This window comes from Hemicordylus capensis, chromosome 5, assembly GCF_027244095.1.
Source record: "Hemicordylus capensis ecotype Gifberg chromosome 5, rHemCap1.1.pri, whole genome shotgun sequence".
Taxonomy (NCBI): Eukaryota; Metazoa; Chordata; class Lepidosauria; order Squamata; family Cordylidae; genus Hemicordylus; species Hemicordylus capensis.
The window spans coordinates 113,254,169-113,270,324 of NC_069661.1; the positions used below are offsets into that span (position 1 = coordinate 113,254,169).

Here is a 16,156-nt window from a genome sequence, read left to right on the forward strand (position 1 = left end):
CTGCTGTGACTGCTTTTTATGGAGGTTCCTGGGGAACTGGGGGTTTCCATTGGTGCAGTTGGGCTGTGCTGGCCGGAAGGGCTGTCTAGGTCTGGAGTTCCAGGTGGGATGCCAAGCTGATCACGTGGGTTTATTGTCCCTGGAGCGAGAGTAGAAGTTCCTGTTAGTACAAAAATTAGACTGGTTAGGTTTGAAAGGCCTTTTATTATTCCTCCTAGTAAAAGGCATAGCCCTTTTTTTATACCTGGTTACTACCAGAACTGGATCTAAGGAGTTGCCAAAGAATTTAGATCCCTTGAAGGCTGAGGAGGCCAAATTGATTTTTTAATTTTGAGTCTACATTCCATGATTTTAACCAGAGACCTTTTCTCACTGCCACATCAGAAGGCAGTGCTCTGGCAGAGAATTGTAAGCTGGCCAGACTCAAATCAGCCATGAAAGCTGTGGCCTTGGTTAATTTGTTCAGTCCTTATTTGAGTTTAGTCTATCCCTTGGGGAGGTCCTTCAGTAATTCCTTTGCCCACAAAATAGATGCCTTTGCAAAGACAGAAGTAGCTGTTGCTGATTTAATGGAAAGGGCCAAAGCTTTGTGTGATTTATACAGTAGATCACCACCTTGTTAATAAAACTGTTCTGGGGTGCTGGCTAAACACTCCAGTGGTACTTTTGGACTAGTTTGGGGAATCAGCATGACTATATGCAAGAATTCATTACAGTATCAAATTGTGTTTTTGTCTGAATATGATGAGTACAATCAGATTTAATTAGGAATAATAAGGGTACAGGAAGATAAAGACTTATTAGGCAAGGTGAAGCGGCAATAAAATCTTAAATAACAGTATTAGCTTGAGTATCACATTTAGGCATTTTAGCTTAAAGTCTGAATTGTCAGTTAATTAGCTTTAAGGCTTCATGGGAGCGAGGAAATCGGAAGGAATAGATGGTTAGTATTACTGGTTCCGATCCATTGGTGCACTGGATGCACTTGTAGGTTGGAGTACGCAGATAGATTTCCTCACAGGGCAAAGCAGAAAGACAGGAAAAAGAAGAAGCAAGTGGTGCAGCATGTTCACTCGCGGGCTAGGGAACCCGGATAGCATTTGGTTCGAGGATAGGTCCAGGGCTGTTCTGTTCTCCAGGGTCCTTCTCTGAGTTCTCTGTTGTATTTTCCCTCCTCCTCCTCCTTTTGCCCATGTGTTAGAGTCAGAAGTACAAATAGGCAAAATCATGCCTTGGGGCAATGCAAAGGTCACACTCCCTGAATGCAGGAGCTGAAACCCACATGCAACAAAGAAGTTCATGTTTGCATGAACCAATCAAGTGGATGTGATCTTTAAAAGACAAAAGATGGAGTGGTGGGTCGAGAGGTGTGCATGGAGTACTGAATGGGTGAACTCAAAAGTTTTATCTGTGAGTGGGACATATCTTCCTGAGAGAGAGAGAGAGAGAGGTTTTCTTTTCCTGTTAACTATCCTACCTCTGGGTCCTTGCCAGTTCATTAATGTAGTAATAGGAGGCTGGGGGTGTGCCATGCTTATCTGGGTTATTGTAGGATCTATTAGCAAAGCTAATCCCATTGTGAAGGGGGTTAACCATTTCTCTTGTGAAGGTCTCTTTGAGAGTCTGCTTGCTAGCTTCCTCCTTTTTACAAAAGGGGCCATTGGGGTCTCCCTACAGTCATTTGTTGTTCTCATCTTGGGCAGTGTTGCCCCATGTTTGCTTGTGCTAAGCGGCCAATATTGCATAGTTTGCCAACTATGAGCCTGTTCAGAGTTCACAATCTAGTGAGCTCAAGTATCCAAGATGGAGGTTGCAAGTATTCAACTCCAAATCACACAGAGGGATGGTATTTGCAGCCCATCCCCCAAACAAGCTGTTTCAACAACAGCCTAGAGGTGTATATGTCAGGCAGAATATAAATATGACAGATCGATTATAGCGCTTTCTGTCCTCAGTGAATCTCAGGTGTTTCTCTCCTTCTTTGGCTAAGACTGCTCTGGAGACCAGAGGAATTTAGCTGTCACACCTGCAGGTAGGTTATAAAAGCATTTGGCAGTGAGCCAAGACCCCTAGCTGAGGCTGGGGAATTTCATTCCTCTTGGAGCACCTCCCTGAAGTGGGAGGGTAAGGGAATAATAGGCTTGGACTGAGTTGAAGGAAAAACTTCTGAAGCTACTGACTTAGTGGTAGTAGCCAGGGGCATAGTTAGGAGAGTTAGAGGAGAGGGGTCCTGTGTTCACCTCTCTCCCAGCAGCCCCTCAGAGTGAGGGAGATGAAGAAAATAGGGAGGGTGGAGCTGGGGGCTGGGTTCTTTGAACCCATCCGCTCCAATATAGCTATACCCTTGGTAGTAGTACTTACAAAATCAAGGGTGGTTTGTAAGATTTTACAAGCCTTAGGAGAATTTCAAAGTCCCTGTGTCTGAATAATTTGGGTATAGGCTTGGCATAAGCGGACCCTTCATCACTAGACCATGCTCCTTCTTCCTTGTTGCACTACACCTGAGATTCAGATGGAACTCTATGATGTCTGAGAGGAGAACAGTATGTATCAGAATCTGAATGGACTGATTGGGGTCTGGTAGGTTCCAAGTTGGAATGAAGTAGTGCTGGATTAATATGGAGAGGTCTTATGGGATAACAACCATTGCTGCTGACTGAGTGAGTGCTAGCCCTGCTTCCTAATGAGTAATCTGAGAGTGAGTGGACAGAAATAGGTCCAATGGGCAAGCCAGGCCCTTGGGGGAGGGGTGGGAATTGGGAGGTGTGGGATTGTTCTGTCAGGCGGTAACAGAATTGAGAGGGCCAGGCCTCACTGGTCTGTGGTCATTGGGTGATCTGTTCCTGCCCAGATTCCTCCTGGGAGATCTGCTCCTGTTCCGGCCCCTAGTGCCCCTGATGTGGTCTCACAGGTCAGGGGATCTATGGCAGTCACTTTCAGATGATCTGTCTCTGCATCTGTGGCACCTTGCTGGGGGCCTAGGGTGAAAAGTGTCTTTGACATTCTAGAATAGGGTGGCGAGCAGAGCTGGATAAAACAGATGATATAGAACTTTGCTGCCTAAAGTTAGAGCACCCCCTAGTGGTAACAGCGTTGGAGAATGGGCAGCGCCTGTGGAACTGGCACTGGTGGTAGGACTGGTGCTGGTGGCGCAGGCTGTGGACTTGGTGCAGGTGATAGGAGTGGCGCTGGTGGTTCTCAACGCCATAGCTCAGCTTTAACCAAGTATCAAATCCTTTGTGAAATATCTGGGGGCAATTTATCTCCGTGGAGGGATGGGAGGTGTAGAAGAGAGAGCAACAGAGGCCAAGGATTGTTGCCCTTGTGGAGGAGAAATCAGAGGCGAGGCTGACCGTGGGCTACTGGGGCCGCAGGGACCGGTGCCACTACTCACAAGTAACTCCAGGGTATTAGTAGAATGGACCATTGCCACAGTTGGAGCCTGCAGTGTGGCTAGATCCTCATCAGAAGAAGGTTCCACATGCTCATCTGCAGGCTGCTCTGATTGCTATGCCTCTGAGAGATCCGTCTGCAAGGGCCGAGTCCGGTCAACAGGATTTTTGATATACCAGTACATTGTTACACATGATCTCTACTTCCCCAAGCAGTGAGTTCCAGAGATACAGCATTTCTTGATTCTGGCTTTCTTTAGAGAGATCACTGGAGGCTTATGGTGTAATATTTGGCTTATTTACAAACATACAGGTTGGGCATTAGGTGGAGATGGAAGAGCAGAATACTCCTACATTCAGCAACAGGTTAGAGCAGATCCCCCAGACAAAACCCTAAGATACTTCAGTTTTCTACCCACCTCCTCCATGCCAGTCCCTCCCAAACCCTCTCACTCTCACAGCCACCCACCTAACCTGCCCCAAGCCGCTTGCTATTGTTCTATCTTTGCACTCATTGGGGAGTCACCTGATCTTTTCATAGCTCCAGAGGTGCACATAGGTAATTTTGGAGCCTGGACCTAAAGGCTTTTGCCCCCTCCCCCCAGTATTTTTAACACATTTTTAATGGGACCATACCACCCAGGGGGTGTGGAGGCCCTGGACTTTGGTCCAGAAGTAAGAGCCCCTCTGCATAGGTCCTTCTATTAGTTGTGTACATATGTGCCTAATACAAAGCTCTGATGACTTCCCTCATCAAGATACTTCAGGTCTGTTAACTCTCCCATTCAGAGCCTTCTACTAGGTTCTACTAGCCAGTCTACCAAAAAGATGGCTTAGTAGCTATTGCCTGATCTGCAACAATATGCTGAAAACTAACACAAACTCTGGACTGAAAAATGGGCATCTGGTGACAGCATACTAAGATTATTTCACCACCATAACCTGCTTTGATGATCACTTATTTTAAAGAGGCTTCTGGCAGCAGACAGGCCTGTAACCAGCCTCAAAATTGGGCCAGGGCTGGGGGAGGTTTGCAGAAGTCAGGGGAAGGAGGCAGGGGGCCAGCGTGGTGTAGTGGTTAGAGTGCTGGACTAGGACCCGGGAGACCTGAGTTCAAATCCCCATTCAGCCATGAAACTAGCTGGGTGACTCTGGGCCAGTCACTTCTCTCTCAGCCTAACCTACTTCACAGGGTTGTTGTGAAAGAGAAACTCAAGTATGTAGTACACCACTCTGGGCTCCTTGGAGGAAGAGTGGGATATAAATGTAATAAATAAATAAATAAATAAATAAATGTTCAGTGAAAACAGTCAGTGAGGCTGGGGAGGAAAGAGAATTTTTTGATGTGGTAAGTACATGCCATGCCACCAGCTGGCTACGGGCCTGCCAGCAGCTGCACACCAAACCCTCAGAGCCAACTTTCCCCCCTTTCCCCTTTACGGTCTGGGAAATGGTGCCATATGTTTCCTTTCTAAAATGAGGCAGGTGGGGCCCCAAGTTTCGGTTGCCTGCAAAACCGCTACCTACCATTCAGTGTTGGTTTGGGTAAGGTGGATAAGTGTGAACAGGGCATGAGAAATGCCTCCAAGTCTGCTCTCAGTGGTAAGGTGAGCCCTGGTATTAGAAACCGATTCCGGGGACTAAGTCGGAAGTCTTCTGACACGAGAAACACACTTGGCAAGGAGCCTCTCGGAAGTTGGTTGAACTGTGGTATTTAAAATGGCTGGGGCGGGAGGATTTAAGCCTTGGTGCAATAAGAACTGCGCTCTACACATGCTCTGAATATCCCGTTAGCAGCTTGAGCTCTATACTTTTAAAGGAGTTGCCTCAGCTCCACTCTTTTGCTCTTATACTTGGAGGGGGGTGGAATCCGGGGGGCGGGCTAATAACTGGTGAGGAAAAATGCGCTAAGAAAGAAAGTGTGAGGTGAGTGGCGCCGCCGTTAGGCTTTAGCCCCAGCACCCGTTTTTCAAATACCACGTTGATTCCTGCTATTTGAAAACAGGTGCCGAGTCTAAAACCTGCTGAGGGCACCCGCGCCACTTTGCCTTGCCTTTCCTCATCATCACCCCCTTCGTGCACATTTACCCGAGTCGGAGTCCCATCCATTCCCTTCATTGGGACTTGCTTCCCAGTTCGCCTTGATGAGGGAGGTGGTGGTGCAAGTGGGGTCGGGCAAGTGGACCCTTTTTGCGCATCGGGCTTAGCTGGAGAGAGGGATGGAGCCGTGCCTGGGTGGGCGGCGAGGAAGCGAAGGGTAGTTTTCTTTGGCGCGGCCGGTGCGCGTGATTTAGTGGAAGCAGCAGTGGAGCGGCGGGCTGCTGGTAGCATACAGCCTGTCCCCAGCAGCGGCGGCGGCGGAGTAGTGAGTGCGCCCACGTGATTCTGGTGGTGGCTTCTGACAGCGCCTCTCCAAAGAGCCGCACACCAGAAGGCAGCGTCCAGAGAGCTCCGCTGCTTTACTCCGCTCTGCAGCCAGCCTCCTCTCTCGTCCTTCCCTCCCACACGCGCACCTTGCGAGCGCCGCCGCCGCCGCCGCCGCCACCAAAGCAAAGCAGCAGCCAGAGCAGCAAGCCAAGCGGCAAAGAGTTTTGCCGAGGCTGCCCGCCCCGTGCCGAACCGCGCGCCGCCTTCCTCGCCAAGCGCTCGAGCGTCTCTGTGCACCCGGGGAGCGAGCGGGAGGCATGGCTGGCTGCGGGCTCTCCGAAGATGCCGCCTTCTCCCTCTCCACCACCGCCGCGACTGCCACCTCTGCCTCCTCGTCCTGCTCCTCCTTCTGCAACCTCACCGCCTCCTGGGAAGCCCCCTTCAGCCACCAGGTAAAAAGAAAAAGCCTCTCTCCTGTGGGGGGCGGGGAAGGAAGGCGCAAGCCGGTGTGCGGGGGGCGGGGGACTGTTGTGTCTGGTCTCGACGCCTGTTGGTATTGCTCGGGGCAAGACAAGCCTGACTGCCTCCGTTCTTGGGTGGGCTGCTTTGTGTGTCCGGGGCACGTTTTGCCATGCTTGATGGAGCTTCAGAAATGTTTTCGTGCTCCCTTTTTCTTTCAAGAAGCCCGGACATCTTTTCTTGAGGTAACTGAGCTGAGGCAAATGCGCCCTTACCCAGAAGCAACTCCAGAGCACAACACGGCAACTCGAGCAGAACCTTGGCGAAGTCTCTCGCTTTGCACGAGCTCCCTCCTTTTCCCCCTGTGAGAGAGAGGGTAGAGTTTAGCTGAGGTGAATTTGCTGCTCGGAGGGGACCAGAGACCTTGGGCACTTCCTCCTCGCTTCCCCTTTCCTCAAAGGAGAAATGTGTCGAAGTCCCTTCCCTAATACAACAGTTGCAAATGGTTTTATCACCCAGCCCCCTGGCGTGGCTGAAGATGGATCGCCCTAGGGGGACGTTGGGTCCCATTGAGATATATAAAGCGTTCAGAATTCCCCGTTTCTTTCCCTGTCTCCTCACCTCATACTTAACTTTGATGACTGTGCAATGCAGAGCTTGCACCCCAAACAAACAAAACCCTTTCCTGATTTTTCTTTTCTTTTTTGAAGTCTAAGAGATTTTATTTTTACTGGTGTGGGAGGGAGGGAAGGATAAGAGTACAATTTCTGTGGGAAATAGCTAATGCCTGCGATGGTAAAGAGCGATTTTGTGAGCTTTCAAGATGTCTTTTGGATTAAATGGCTTTTATGGTAGGCTTTTGCTGCCCCCACTGCTTGCTTGGTGGAAGTCTACAGGCAGCCAGTCATTTAAGAAACTACTGTGCAGTGAGCTTGATCTTGGGTTGTGAGAGAGAGGTTTGTCGGATGGGGAAAAGTTGACTTGATAGAATAAATAGCTTTTGAGGAAGGTGAGATGCTCAGGCAGGCAGGGTAGGCAGAGCAGAATGGGAGTGGGGGAATGAGAGGCAGACAGGCAGGCACCCACTCCTCACCCTCTCTTCTAGCTGGCGGAGAGGATGGGGGATGGCATCTACTTGGCAGTGTGCCTGCCTGTCAGGTGGTGGATAATTGCAGGGGGTAGTAGTAACCGGGGAGGCTCTTGTACGCCCTCCCTCTCTACTGGGGGCAGAGCGTTGCTGAGCTCATGGAAAATCATGCAGCTTGCAGCCCTGGTTTCCAGGAAACTAAAATCCCCAAACTAGCAGTTGCCAGTTTAAGGTTACATCTCGTAGGGAGGGATCGAGACACTGCACTCACTCGTTCTCTGTGCCTCCAGGAGTTAATAACACAGAATGCTCCTTCTTCAGTAGCAGGTCTGAGAGCCCAGACGAGGGGGGGGTGGATTTCAGGGGCACAGAGTATTATTATTATTATCGATGGGGGCTTTTGGAGCTCTAACTACTGTGTTGTGTTTCACCTTTAGCAGCAGAATAAGTATTGAACTCCTTAGTGTGTCTCTGGGCTGGGGAAAATATTTATCAGCACCCAATGAGGAAAGCACCTGGCGTCAGGTCAGTGTGATGGATGACTTTGCAAGTCCAGACTGAGCAATGAGAAAGGGTCTCTGGTTAGAGAGGTGGAAGCTGGATATTTTATCTTCCTTCCTCTGACCATCCCAAGTAATAGGTTTAAGGAAAACCTTGTACATGCAGAATGTACATCAACACTTAGCTGATTTCATAAGGTTAGCTTTAGCAAACATGGGTATATCATGAAAATGGGGGGTATAGCTGCTCCATATGAACCTGGGAGGGGAAAAAAATCCAGATCTTACTTTCTTTTGCTTTTCTCCTATTGAAAGCTTAGGTTGAAAACTGGCATTCTTTATCAGCTGAGAATAAGTAGCTGCCATAACTTTGTAATGGTCTCTGTATCGCTGCCACTGTTATTCATATCTGTGATATAGTGTGATATGTTGAATATATGTTTGCATGTGTATGTAGCTACTTAGTGTAATTTATGAAGAACTTATTTGTGTTTTATTTAAAAGCAGACAGTTTCATGAAGCTTCCTATAAGGAAGTTGCTGCCATGGTGCGGGGTGGAGCTAGGGAAATTATTCTGCAGTATACAGACAATATTAGGTTTGATTTATTTTTCATTAATCTTTGTTTCACTAAATAAAAATTGTAGAAAAGTATCTTTCTCAAATATTAGGTCCTTTAAAATGTGCATTTTAAAAACCAAATTGCAGTTTGCATTTGAAAATCGGGGGGGAAATGCTGACAAATCTCCAGATGCTCACTTCCTGGCAGACCTGACTAATGTTGAATTTTATTTCAGGTGAAAACTGGAGAAATAATTTAGGAAGGTGATCTAATTTTAGTAGGCCTATATAAACTCTTGAAATGTAGTACATAAACTTCAGTTAAATGTGCACTGATGGCAGGTGGAAAAAAGAGGGCTAATCATTGTTATCATTGCCAAAAGAAAGGATGGGCATGTTCATTTTCCCTGAACTAAGCTGAATAAATATGCTACCACATGTGCATATGTAAATAGTTGTTCGAGTTTCCTCTCCTCCTGACTATTTTTCATTGCCATTCTACATTATCTCATAAGAGTAACTGTCAAATTCATCTAACAGAGAATAGCAATAAGATACTAACAATCTGAAATCAACAATGAAAGAAAATTTGCAGAATTGTTTTTTATTGGTGATGTTTTAGCACTGTGATATAACTATGGCCTAAATTTGAGACACATTTTATTTTTGTTTGAAGTGATGCCAGAAAGTGTACAAACTACATCTACCTTCTAAATATAGCAGCAGTATTTACTTGGACAAAATTTGGCATGTGTAGTAGTTCAGTTCTGGTTAAGGGAGAAAATCCTCAAACTTCAATATACCACAAAATGCCTTCTAAAGGGTAGGCAGACTGTAGTGGGAAAAATAGCCTTTTATTCCTAGATCAATACAATGCACTCTGTGAACATCTAATACCATATAAAAGCATCCTTTTTAAATATCAATAAGTTCAACCAGGACTTGCTAAATCTGTTCCTGGCATAGCAAGATATATATTGTAATACAGTTGGACATAAACAAAACAACAATTGCATAGTATAAACTCCCAAGTAGTGGTAGAGGAGAAATCTTGTCTATTTCCATTTAATCTCCTGCAACTTTGAAATCAAATCAACAATTTTTTGTAAGAATTATTATTCTACAGGTTATTACTAATGCTGCTCCCTCTCCTTTTTCTTCTTCTGCATTTCCTTGGCATTAAACTCAAACCCACCCACCCCCCATCTTTTCAGCACCAGATGCAGGAGCATGCTTTGGTAATGTTTGAGGAAACTCTTCTTTATAGTGTGCATAAAATTGACACAGAAGTACTGTACCTGGGAAATTGCTTTTGATCATACAAGTACAAAGCTGACTGTTCCAAACTGGAGTTCAGAGCTCACTGCATGAAAACATAGTATTATTGAATGAATGCTATTTAGGACAATTGAGATTCAGTGAGCTGTTTTAAATATGTGCAAGAGCTCACAGTTGTCCAGTGTTGTTTAAAAAGCTTTTCCCTCTTTGAATAGGAAACCCCTTTCATATCATATTGGAAAAGGTCTTTGAAACTTTCCACTTTGCCATGCAGCATGGGGAATTGCTGTTTGAGAAACATATGTCCCAAACCTTCTTTGACCTATGAAACCACTTGCATGGTGGGGCTTGCTTGGGATTTCTTCATGGGTGGGGATGGGGTTTGCTTAGCGTTCCTTCAGTTCATAGCGTGAATTACAGGGTGTTTTGAACCTTATTCCATTGCAGTCCCCACCCTTTTGAACTCATTTCCTCAAGGCTGTGTACAGATATACCTAAACTGAGCAGTGAATTTGCTGGGAAAGCACCCTCAAATATGTACTGTCTTCCCTTCAGGATTGACTTAGGAGGAATACAGCTTTTTCTGCGCCTGTAAAAGCTGGCCATGGATGCCACTGATCACAGGTGCACCTAGGTAATTTTGGAGCCTGGACCTGAAGGCTTTTGGAGGCAACCCCCCCCCCCACACACAGTATTTTTAATGTGACCACACCACCTGGGACAGACTAAAAAGGATTTGGGGGCCTCCAGCGGGTGTGGAGGCCCTGGACTTTGGCCTGGAAGTCCAGGGGTTAGAGCGCCTCTGCCACTGATTGTGGGATGTGTGATTGTGGGCTGTGCATGGAACCGCGGAGGTATGGTCCGGCACCGGGGGGGGTCTCCCTTTAAGGGTGGGGGGTTGTGCTTACCCCTCCTGCCACTTTTCCCCCTCCAGCGCTCTATTTTTTGACAATGTTTTTGGGGCAGCAGCGTTCCTCCCTGCTGCCCCTGTCCCCGTTGTTTTCCAGAAATACCGGAAGTAGCCACCGTGCATGTACTCGCTGCCCGCTGCACCGCGCATGTTGAATGCGCACATCATGCACGCAACATGCGATGTGTGATGTGCACACGCAATGGTGACAGCAGGCACTTGCGTGGTGACTACTTCTGGTATTTCTGGAAAACAATGGGGGCAGGGGCGGTAGGGAGAAATGCTGCCGCCCCCCAAACTTTGTCAAAAACTGGAACGTCGGAGGGGGAAAAGCGGCAGGAGGGATAAGTACAACCCCCCACCCTCAAAGGGAGACACCCCCCCCAGCGCCAGACCGCTGGACCGGGCCACATCCAAACTGGTTCGGAGGCTTCTATAATGGCCTCCGGACCTGCTCGTGCACATCACTAATTACTGTCACAAGGTCAGCTTTCTCTATCTCCTTCATGGAACATTTTTTTTAAAAAATCTAAAATATATACCCAAAAATGATGTTGGAGAAATCTTCAGGTGACTGAACATTAACAATGTGTTTTTAATAAGCTTTAAAAAAAGGTGAACAACCTGCCTGAAGTATGCTTGAGGGAGGGGCAAGACAGAAAAATGAATTAATGATTCACTCATCAGTAAAATAGATTGTAAAGTCAGGTGAAAGCCAGACTTGAGTTGTGTGTGAGAGAAAAAAGCAACAGGTCATTATTTCAGGGTACATCTGCATAGTAGGGATGTGCATGAACTGAGGTTTGTGTGCTGGTTCAGTGCTGAGGAGAGGATGGGAGTGGCGAGCAGGATCTTTAAAAAGGAGGAGAGCAGGTCCTTACCTGTTCGCTGCAGCTGTGTGCAGCTTCCTGCTGCAGTGGTATTCGCCCCAAGAACTTGTGTGTGGTGCTGGTACGCACATAGCAACCGCACATGCGCAGGCACCATTTTCTTAGTCAGCATGGTGTGTATGTGCCCGCACCGTGTGTGTGCCTGCACCATGCATGGGTACTTTGGACAAGCACCACCTCAACAGGTAGCTGCATGTGACGGAGAGCAGGTAAGGACCTGATCTCTTAAAAAAAATTTTTTTTTAATCCCTCTTGCCGCTCCCCTCCCTGCAGCACCAAACCAGTGTATGAATTCAGTTAGTGCACATCCCTACTGTATACAGGCTTTGTATCCACCCTAACCTTTAAAAAAGTTGTAAATACACACACACATACACAGCTTAAGGAAAGTAGGCTAGAAAGGGTGGGGGAGACACTTTGAAATAATAAATAAAAACCAAGTATTTAATATATTCTCAGATGATATCATAATTCCCCCTAATACTGAACTCAAGTGGTCTGGTGCCTATCAATTGGGTAGCAAAATGGAGTCACTTGAAAATAAGGTTGTGGTTTCTTCATACTCAGGGGATTTCTCAGGTGTGCAGCAGTAGCCTAATTAGTTCATGAAAATAAAAATTCCTAAATGACCCAAAGGCCTATGCTCCTTATATTTTCATGCCCTATGAGTTGAAGACTACTGTGGAATTTTAGGGTTTCTGCTGGGGGAGAAGGAAAACAGGAGAGAATTGGGCTGCTTGAGCTCCTAACTGCTGATAATATACTGAAGATGGGTATTAGGGTCAGGGTAACGTGTGCTAATCCTCCTCTGTACTATATGAAATGGTGGTTTCAGGAGAGAAAGCAAACCTTTCCCCTTTCTCACTCTCTAGAAATCTCCATCTTGCTATATAGAAACAAAATGCTAAGGTTTGTGGCTGATAGCCAGCCCTGTTACATCATGAACAGCAGAAGAAGGTTTCAGGCGGGTGGGGGCGGGGCATGGAGTTGGTATTTCTCTCTCTCCTAAAACTACTCTCATTCTGCAAGCCTTAAATGGCATTTCAGTTATCCTCCTTTAGGCTGCCTGACAGGGTTTCTAACATGAATATTCTAGGCACTTTGTTGGAATATTTTGTTGTGTGTCTCCACTTGTTTCTTCTAATACTGAACTTGGTGGTCCTGTACCTATCAGCTGACCAGTGAAACAAGGCCACCCACAAACAAGAGAGGGGTTTCTGTGTACACGGGAGACTCCCTAGGTATGCAGTTGAAAAACAACAGGAGCCCACAATACCTTAATGGAAACTAAACATACTAATTTCCCTCCGGAAGTCATGGAATGTTAAGGGAACCACTGGGGATGGGGAAAGGAAATTAGTATGGGGGGAATTGGACTGATTGAGCCCCTATTAGTTTATGGTTTCCTTTAGGGAGTGGAAAATTTGGGTCGGGATATGTACTGCATCCTGGTTTGGACCTTGGTTATTTCAAGAACTACTTGCTCCTGAGATATTCTACCTGCTAAACCAGGTCATCTAGAGGAGCTCTGCTCTTGTGATTTGGACCTTGCTAGAACTTGGTTGTTCTGAAAGTGGGGCAAGGGTTTTCTCCAGACTTTGGAGGTATTTATTCCCCCTCCCTTTGAACATTCAAAAGGCTGTTGAAAAATCTGTTTGTTTACACAGGACTTTGAGGTGGCATGAAGGGGCTGCTTTAATGAGCTTTTATTTGTCTTCTCCTGTTCTCTTATGATTTTGGAGTGAGTGTTTTAATGATAATTTTAACTGATTTGATAATGTCCTTGACATCTTTGGACAAAGGGCAGTCTAGAAATGTCTAAATAAATAAATTATTTAGGACAGGAAGAAAAGCACTTCTTACAGGGCCCTTTGACTGGGGATGATGGGAGTTGTAGGCCAATAGCAGCTGGGGGCCTGCAGTTTGGCACTCCTGGGGTAGAGGATCATGGTCTGGGTCCCCTGACCCCAGTTTTCCCTCAGCTCTCCTGTATGCTGCAAAAGCAGAAAGCACTGTACTGTTCAGGTTTGGGGCCAGATGAACAGCTTCCTGCTTACCTAGCCTTCATCATCAGCAGTCTTGCATTATGAGGGAGTTTATCGTGCAATTTATTTCAGGTCTCTAACATGTATACTAATTTTTAAAACTATAAACAGGAAAAATGTTCAAAAAATAACATTGTTGCACTTTAAAGACGGTTGTAGCATGAACTTTTGTATACAAGAACCTACTTCATCTGCTTCTGGACTTCCAAAAATTTTATCATTTAAAAAAAAAAAAAATTTAATGTACAACAAGACTATTCTTGGCTATTGTTTTAGCATATGTTCAGAAAATGTTCTTTGGCCACTTTTGAGCCTGTTCTTTCTTCCTTCTTTCCTTCCTTCCTGTCTCTGTCTCTCCCTCTGTCCCTCCCTCTCTCCCCATTCTTTAAAATAAGCCTATTCAATTATCTCCGCAACATGGTTCTACTAGTTTATTTTAGCTAAAAGTGCAGTAGTTACATGGACTTAGTTATTTGTATCTATATCTGAAATCATCGATATAGCTGTCTGGTTAGAACATTTAGAGCATTTTGTTGGCATTTTAATATTGAAATTGCAGGAGGCTATATAGAGACCAATTCTTTTGCTGCTCACAACACCTCCTGACTTCTCCTATTTTTCTTGTCCAAAGTTTCTGGGGGAATGGAACTAGGTTAGTCTTACTTCCTTATTTCCTTTACAATAATCCTAGTGCTCAATATGAGTATGTTTCATCTTGAAATTATGGGCTAGTTCATGCAATTTCATAAACACTGCTAAATAAAGGTCTTCACTGGGCATTTAGGATTTGGCAAGTGTCAGACTACCTGGGCAGCTTGTCATTGGGGTATGCTGAACACAGGAGCAGGCTGAGTGGGTGTATGCCATTGCCAAGCATCCATAGCTCAAGGGGATAGTCAGCAGAGTGGCATCCCAGTTACTTTGGTGATGGAGACCTGTTTCCAGCCATGCCCAGCCTTTGAGACCTTCCAAGAAGCTAGCTACTGGTGGATCTTATGAGAAGCACTAAACATCCAACAAAACCAGTTATGAAGACAGAAAACCAGCAGGGGAAGGGGCACTTCCCAGTGTCTTGCACAGAGAGTCGCATGTATGACTATTTGCTCCATGGGCAGAAATCATGATGTGTTTGCTTGGTGCAATGAGCAACTGGCTCTCAGATAACACGTTTGTTCCCTCGAGACCAAGGTGCGGATGTGGAGAAGCTCAGAGAGAGAGAGTGGTATGTGGACAAGACCTTTAGGGATGTGGTAGAGGCATCCCGCTTCTAGGCTGATAGCTCCTCTGCTTGTCAGTGAGAATGAAGGTCTTGGGCAAGGAGGACATCAGTCTGAGGAAGAGGAAAATGTTCCTTTAGAAGGGACCCATATTCTCTTGCAGAGGGGATACTACTCCAGGGGGTGGGGACCTCCTTGTAGTGGGTGATTCAATCATTAAAGGTATAGAGAGATCGGTCTGTGTCCCATGTGTAGACTGCACAGTGACTTGCTTGCCTGGTGTGAAAGTTGTGGACATCACGCGGCATGTAGATAGGCTGTTAGGCAGTGCTGGGGAGGAGCCAGCCATCATGGTGCACACTGGCATCAACAATGCTGGGAAATGTAGTCAGGAGGTCCTGGAAGCCAAATTTAGGCTGATAGGCAGCAGATTGAAGTCCAGGACCCCCAAAGTAGCATTCTTAGAAATACTATCTGTTCCACATGCAGGGCCAGTGAGACAGGCAGAGCTGAGGGGTCTTAATGAGTGCATGAGATGTTGGTGTCAGGAGGAGGGGTTTAGATTTGTTAGGCACTGGGGTACATTTTGGGGCAAGCAAAGCCTGTACAAAAGACTGCTGGTGCTTACAATAAAAAAGGTCACAGAGCAGATTTTAAAATGACATCTGGGGAACAGCTGACAGGAGCTGGACAGTATCCGGTTTGGCAAATGCCATCCCTTAAGGTGTGAGGGTGTAAAAGATTCAGATAAAACACAAGGGGACAGAGTAGAACCACTTAAAGAGCAGACAGAAGACTGTGCTAGCTGGTCAAATAGATCAAAGAGCCAAAAGAAAGACAGCACACACCAGGTAAGAGATTAAGTGTATAGGTGCTTATATGCCAATGCCAGAAGCCTCTGAGCCAAGATGGGTGAACTGGAATGCTTGGTTGCTAACAAAGAAATAGATGTAATGGGCATAACAGAAACATGGTAGAACAATGAGAACCAGTGGGACACTGTTATTCCTGGATATAAATTCTATAGAAAGGACAGGAAGGGGCGCCTTGGAGGTGGAGTAGCATTGTATGTTAAAGAAGGGATAGAATCTAGGAAACCTAGGAGACTGGAGTCATTCACAGAAACCCTGTGGGTGACAGTATAAGGCCTGAAAGGGCCCATGCTATCGCCCTCCGGGTCGAAATGCTGAAAGTGACTGGGAGTTGCAGAGGAAATCAGGGAGGCGTCAAGGAGAGACAGGGCAGTAATAATGGGTGACTTCAATTACCCAAACATAGACTGAGTAAACTCACAGTCAGGTAATGACAAAGAGGTCAGATTTCTAGATACGCTGAATGACTGTGCCCTGGAACAGTTGGTCATGGAACCAACCAGAGTGAAGACGACCTTAGACTTAATCCTGAATAGCACCCAGGACCTGGTATATGATGTCAGTGTCATGGACCCTTTA

General features: G+C 46.2%; 1 protein-coding gene across 3 annotated transcripts in view; it reads left to right on the forward strand.

Annotated features, from left to right (window-relative positions):
* Positions 1–5,842: 5,842 nt before the first annotated feature.
* Positions 5,843–16,156, forward strand: part of PPARGC1A (PPARG coactivator 1 alpha) — a 900,607-nt gene continuing 890,293 nt past the window's right edge. For all 3 annotated transcript variants that reach the window (XM_053252792.1, XM_053252799.1, XM_053252793.1), the window contains exon 1: positions 5,843–6,211. In XM_053252792.1, coding sequence (XP_053108767.1) covers positions 6,077–6,211 — 135 coding nt within the window. In that variant the 5' untranslated portion in view covers positions 5,843–6,076. The remainder of the gene's footprint in view (positions 6,212–16,156) is intronic.